Source organism: Phaethon lepturus, unplaced genomic scaffold (assembly GCF_000687285.1).
Source record: "Phaethon lepturus isolate BGI_N335 unplaced genomic scaffold, ASM68728v1 scaffold32278, whole genome shotgun sequence".
Lineage (NCBI taxonomy): Eukaryota > Metazoa > Chordata > Aves > Phaethontiformes > Phaethontidae > Phaethon > Phaethon lepturus.
The window spans coordinates 27,269-34,204 of record NW_010557421.1 but is presented as its reverse complement, the minus strand read 5'-3'; the positions used below and the strand labels follow the sequence as shown (position 1 = coordinate 34,204).

Sequence of the window (6,936 nt, the reverse complement as noted above, 5' to 3'; positions counted from 1 at the left end):
CAACTAATGATTTATAGTAATACCTTATTGATATCCCTGGAAGGAGAAGTCAGTTACTGTGCAACTTGCTTAATAAGAACTTTTATTCTAATTACTTTCAAAATGTTTTAACCTTAACCTTAACTGGACACCTTTTTTTTTTTTTAAGTTAAAAACTTTGTACACCTGTGTTATAACTGAGAGACTGATACCGATAGATGGCTGACAGCTGCTGATGGAAAATGGACTTAAATCCATGAATAGTTACTATTGCACAGAGTTGAATGGAATGCCATGACTTTACAGTAGTCCTCTTAGGACCTTCTTCTTTGCCTTCTACCCATCATATCCTTAACTATTTAAGCGTAAATATTGCAATTATAAAGTCTAAAAAATAATGGCATGGGTGAAATTCTTAAGAAAACCTGGGAGTAACCTTGGAAAAGTTTATCAGCCTGGAAGTATACTGTCACTGGCCCCTACAAAAGGCTTATTAAATGAACCGGGACAAAACAGCTGCTTTCTTAATAGTGCTGTTCAGGTAAGAAAAAACTTGATTTATTAAACAGTTCTGCTTTTGTAGCATCTTAAGATGGTTATAGTAGAGAAAGTGTTCTCTTGGCATTGCTGTTCTTACTATTTGCATTGCAGTATGTGTATTCTACAGAAAAATACAGCATGTTTTTCAATGGTGTTAAATTCAGTTCTCAGTTAAACTTTTTAATGATTCCAAGTAAAACAGACTAGCATGTTTTTTTGGAATGGAGTGTCCAAAAAAAAAACCAAAAACCACCAAACCTGTGGAAATCATAGAAAAGAGACAGCTGTGTGGAAGTAATATTATTTAGCATTTAATTTTGAGGAATTGATTGAGAGTATTAAATATTTAATTTTGCAAAAATGATTGATGTTTCTGTCAAATATAGCAGTTTTATTACTTGGCAAAGTTTACAAGACACTTTTTAATGTGGGGCAACCAGTACTACTACTTGCATTGAATAGGACGCTATCAGATTTCTTTTTACAGTTTATATGCGTAGGTATTACAGACCAACTTCTTGCATGTGTTTACCTACACACTGTTGTGTTTTTACAACAGCTGTAACTGAAAAAATGTTGGCTCTTTAGATTTCTCAAGTACAGTTTAATAGTACAGTGACATTAGCATGATAAAAAGATAGAGCTTTTACAAGCCTACTTATGACAGGGAATATGGGGATCTACTTAATTCTGTGACAGAGCAGTGCTAGCCTTTCCACATTGTCTGCAAGTCAGAATACCAGGCACAGATTTTAGTTTATATTATAGTCTTTCTAAATCTAGAAATTAACAACAACAACAAATTTCTAGGCTGTGCAAATAAAGAGAACAAGATATTTTTTGGTAATGCTTAGATTTTGGACCTGATGGTTTTCAAATTGTACAAAATTATTTGCCAAAATGGCAGAGGGCTTAAGAGATGCATAGACTTCCTAAAAAAACTGTAAGTCTTAAAAATGGTGTAGATTTAAACATAGGCGATACGAGAGATACATCTGCATGATATGTATATGTATAATATCGAAATATGTTTAAAATAAAAACATACAGTAGATTTAGTAGAATGAGTTTGCTGGTTTACATTCAATGGGAACAGCATGACCTATATTCTCTTGCAGTTTTGCTATTTTGCCTTAGGGTGCCCTAAAATTAAACCCCAAGTCATTTTTAGTTATAGACGATCCTACTAATTCACAACCTACTGTCATATCTCAAATGGTGGCTGATGATTGGTCACTGCCCTTTTACAAGGAGGAATGTGTTCCTTTTTTTCTCTCCTTTTAACCTCAGTTCAACCTTCAGAACAGAGGTTCAGACATTAATTTTCAAGTGTATCCTAATTAATTTTAGCTTTTATATTTATAGATAGGATTTTTTCTTTTCTGCATTTGCAGCTGTTGTGTTACTCTGCCTCTTGAGAACTAATTTTTGGGGGGATTGTGTTTTTTATGGCCAACTTTCTGAACTACTGCACTGATTGTTTGCTGAAGATGTTAGATGCTGAAAGCAATGTAGTCTAGCCAAGCTGATGTTACCTTTATATAGAGTAGTTACACAAATAAAAGGTAGAAACATACTTTATTTAGCACCAGGATTATTTTGAACTGTGGAAAACCAAATGTATTTCAGCAGTCATTTTACTAAGAGACCATAGGAACGTAGTATAGACTTAAGCCAAAATGATGCTTGCATGTTACCTGGCAATTCAGTTTCCATGTTTCCATGTTTTTTATTTGAAAGAAGGCACGGAGGTGGGGAGAGAGAAAGATGGAGACGGCAAGAGAAATGAAGTAAACCCCATAGCTGCCTTCATCGTATGGAAAGCCATAAGACGACTATTATAATCTCGCTACATAGTTTAGCTTGCTACTTGTTTCCTTAAGACTACTTCAGCTCTTTTTCCCCACAAAGTACATTGTTTGCCATTGTTTCAAAAGATTTAGAATGATGTAAATTTTATGAGTGGTGAATGCAAACCTTCCACTTCCACAATTTACCAAACTAATAGAAAAAGACCATCATTCTTGTAGCAATGTTGGTGCTCAGGTTGTACATGTTATGTGAAACTAAAAAAAAAAAAAAGAAAATCTGCTATATGTTGCTGTGTTAAACGTAGAGCCTTTAGAACTAATTACTTATTTTCTGTGAAACTTTATTTTTATAGGTATTATGGCAACTTGACATATTTCGTCGAAGTTTAAGAGGTTTAACTGGACATGTGTGTCAGGGAGATGCGTGCATATTTTGTGCTTTAAAGGTAAATGACAATTTTTGGAAGAATCATCTTTCAAAATGAGGGAAAAATAATTTAACTAATTTTATCTCTATCATACATATGTTGGGTGACTCTAAGTCATTCTTGTGTTAAGAAACATGTTAGATTTAAGGACATTTGTAACAGATGTTTGTAATGGAAATATTTCCTTGTGTTTAAAGGAGAAATTTTACAGTACACAAATTTTACAGTCTGCTTAAACATAAAACTTTTGCCTATTTGAAGACAGTATAAATTTTTTGAAGTTATCTAGCTAGCCTGTTGGAGATTTTTTTCCTTCTATTTGCATGCATATGCTTTTGTTCTTCCCGGTAGTGTTTGAATACAGCTCTTTTACAATAATTATATTACTGTCTGATAAGGTCTCAAGGTCCTTTTTTTACTCAGTAGTTGATGCTAATGATGCAGAACTGAATTATTCAGTTTGTAAGTAATGAAAGGCGGGTAGTGGTATTGGAAACCTAATGAAAGCTGGTAACTTTTTAGTGTTTGGAAGAAAGTCAGATCTGTGTATCTTAACTAGCGCATAAACTTGTGCTTCAGACAGTTTCGTAGCTCATCCTAAGTCTGTAAACAAATGTCGAATTCTGTTAGGTTCTTACTGCTTTTGCTGCACTGGTATTTGCCTGCCTACAGTTATGGGGGAAATAGCTGTAAGCATATCATCTCTGTTTCATTGGGGTAATCCCAATGAAAAAATGTAAAGGGCTATTTTTTTTTAGTAGTGTGCACTTTCTACTCTTACTGCAATTTGACAATAGAGGCACTTTTGGGATCCTAATAGAGGACTGTAGGATGTGTAGTCAAATATGGTAGTAGATATAGTGATAGACAGAACTGGGAATCACTCATCTGGAGGGAGCTGAAAGGGACAACACTATTTGAAAATGTAGTTCATTGAGGAAGTGGTTTTTGATGATGCCAAATTGTAGGCAAGGATAAGCCAAGTGTTTAGAGTTTATTCTCAGGGAGTTTCATAGACCTTGTTAGTGAATAAGCATTTTAGGCAAGAACTGTTTGCAGTGACATTTATTTAATCTTTTGGGAGGTTTATAATCTAGGTACTGTGTAGTTTTTTCAGCCATTTTTAATGTTTATCATGATTGCAGTATGGTACAGATGATTTTGAATGTGTGTCTGTCTTTTTCCATAGTTTTTTCTAAAAGGTCCCATTTTATTTATTTGGTTGTTGGCTTTTTAAAAGTAACCATTTCAAGTTGAAGTAGGTTGAGACTATGCATATTCAGACTAACGGGCTTTTTACAAGCTCTTGACTCTACAGAACTTGTTGGGACTTTTTGTTTCACCTGTGTTTTGAGGCACATCGTGTTCTTCTGTGTGCTGGATGCTTGATCTTGTTAGTACATAAAGTCCAGACCATAACTCAGGCATACTTATGTTTTCAGATGAAATCTTGTTTCTGTCTTGGGATGATAGCTTTAGTTTCCTGAAGTTTTGTGTGTATAGGGATTCATGTTCATATCTGATGTCATAATATAGAATGAACTTTCCTTTTGATTTGACCCATATTACATGTGAAGTTCTGGTCATATACAGTATTGTTCAATGGAACTGCCTTTAAGAAATGAAGAGGGACTGAAGGATGACAATTGCTGGAGTATATGTGTTACACTACATACTCTTGATGACTAATATCACTGAAATCATAGTAAAAAACTAATGTAGCGGCTTCGGCGTGCTCAGAAACATGAAGAAGGTGTAGTGCTCATGGTGTGTTGCAATTGAACCTGTAAGTAATGAATTGTTCCATTCTAATGGTGCTCTTGTGAAGACCAGGTACTTCTTTTTTCCAAGCTAAACATACCACTTGCTGTACTTTAATACCCTCTCTTCCTGTAGTTTTGGGGGCCCCAGTACAAAGAGAGGTAGGTTTTACATCATGTTAAGTCATCTTCCAAAGTAATACACTAGCTTCAGCAGCTTCATAAGGCTGCTATAATTTAGGACTTGAAATGTTATTTATTCTTTCAAGTATCTGTTCTTGAGGAATTGATTATTCCCATGATGCATCTTCTTGTGCAATTTATCTCAATGGATTACTGTACCTGAATATTTTGCATTGCCTGAACTGTCAGGTCTTCCTATTTTGATATGTTCCTAAGAATACTGATAAGAAGTGGTTTTGCTGCCTGTCCTGAAATTGGTTAGAATGGAATTAGTTATTGTTTTAACAGTATAGTTGTGATCTTTATAACTCCATGGCCAGTAGCCTAGGTACTGAACTCAAAAACATTGTGGTTAACTCATTTGGAAATGATCTGCCCTCACTCATTATGTACACTACTGGTTTTGCTTTCTTGGCTTTTTGAGGATACTGATTGAGTGATTCCGTTTGTCCTGTGTTCAGAACTTGGGGCATTTTGATTTTCATGCAGTGTATATGCTGGATGAAGCTGCATTTCAGTAAGTTGTTTGTGACTTGGCTTGCTTTTTGGCTTTCTTTTTATGGTCTTGGGCTATTTTAACCCTTCTTAATTCTTCACCAGTAAAGAAGGATATTTTATCTATATCAGCCTTTTCTGTAAACTAAAAGCATAGCCAATAAATTCTGGTTTACTTCAGTTCAATCTATTATCTTTTGGTAGTGTTCTGAGAGTTAAATATGCTCTTTTCTTCTCTGGATAACACTGGCGTGAGACTTGGACTATGCAGGCCACTAAAATAAGGATACATATCTGCATAACTGCTTATCTGCACTTTTTTTTTCAGCTGGACATGTAAGGCTCTGTTGCATCCCAAAAAATACCTAGCAGCCAAAATGAGAAATGATAAATGTTTTCAAAGCAGAGTTAACTTGTATTACCAGATCTGTTAAAAACTTAATTTTGAATGTTTACATTGAGATATGGACTGTAATTTTTATCAGTAATCCATGCTTTTTGTTATGAGAGGGAAGTTTAAATATTTGACAGATGCTTACCCTGGAACAGGTAACCCATTTTAAAACCATGGTTAAAACACTACTTTCTGTTAGCACTGAAACTCTGCTTATCTGTTGTATCTTTGCCTTCTGTCCGAGAGATTTGTTTTTACTGTAGGAGGCCTGTGTGAAGAATGCATATCTATCTTTATATTTTACATGGCTTCTCCTGATTTTCTTTGCCTTTATTCTTTTAATTTTTCTCTAAAGCTTGGCTTAGAATTCTTGACAGTGGAATACACCCTTTAGTATCTGCAAATGTTTTCTCATTTGTTTAACAGCTTTTAACTTTCAGTTCCTTCAAAATCAACCTCCCTTACTTGCTAAATGGTGAGATCACTTGCATACATATCTCTGCCAAAAAGAAAAGTAGTAGCCAACTATCTCTTTTGGGATATGAAGAAAAAATCAAGTGCAATTTATTCTCATGTTCTAGCACTGCAGATATTGACCTGTTGTCTTGTATTGTGTGCGCTGGTTCAGCCGAGAGATGATTTAATAGCAAGGATTATCAGCATTTCATGTAATTTATGAGAGTTTTTTGTATATCCATAATTTTAGTAAAGATACACTCCTGTCTGAAACAGTAATGTAAATGTTACATTATTTAACAAATGATGGGTGCTGAACTAACCCAAGTGGTATTACATCATGTGCTAAGAAATACACATCATCTGTAAAGATGAGATATGTATGCATGAACCGCTGGATGATTTAATAGCAAGGATTATCAGCATTTCATGTAATTTATGAGAGTTTTTTGTATATCCATAATTTTAGTAAAGATACACTCCTGTCTGAAACAGTAATGTAAATGTTACATTATTTAACAAATGATGGGTGCTGAACTAACCCAAGTGTGTATTTCTTAGCGCATGATGTAATACCATCATCTGTAAAGATGAGATATGTATGCATGAACCGCTGTTCCAGTGGCAGATTAAAAAAGCTTCATAATTACAGACCAGGGCTTGTGTGGCTTCTGGGAGCTAAAGTCAATCACTTGGCATTTTTATATACTTCTGTGTTGTTTTCCTACTGGATCAAAGTTCAGTTTGGTAGCATAACTTCTTATAATGGAATGAGTAACAGAACACAGAACCTAAGTAACTTTAAGAGAAAACAGTGCTTTCCAAAGTTGCATAGATTTATAAACATTTTATATATTTGCTGTTTAGGCATGCTGTATAAGAACTGATGT

General features: G+C 34.6%; 1 protein-coding gene across 1 annotated transcript in view; it reads left to right on the top strand.

The window, feature by feature from the left end:
- Positions 1-376: 376 nt before the first annotated feature.
- Positions 377-6,936, top strand: part of USP53 (ubiquitin specific peptidase 53) — a 28,670-nt gene continuing 22,110 nt past the window's right edge. The window contains exons 1-2 of the mRNA XM_010292764.1: positions 377-520; positions 2,684-2,776. Of these exons, the coding sequence (XP_010291066.1) occupies positions 377-520; positions 2,684-2,776 (237 nt within the window). The remainder of the gene's footprint in view (positions 521-2,683; positions 2,777-6,936) is intronic.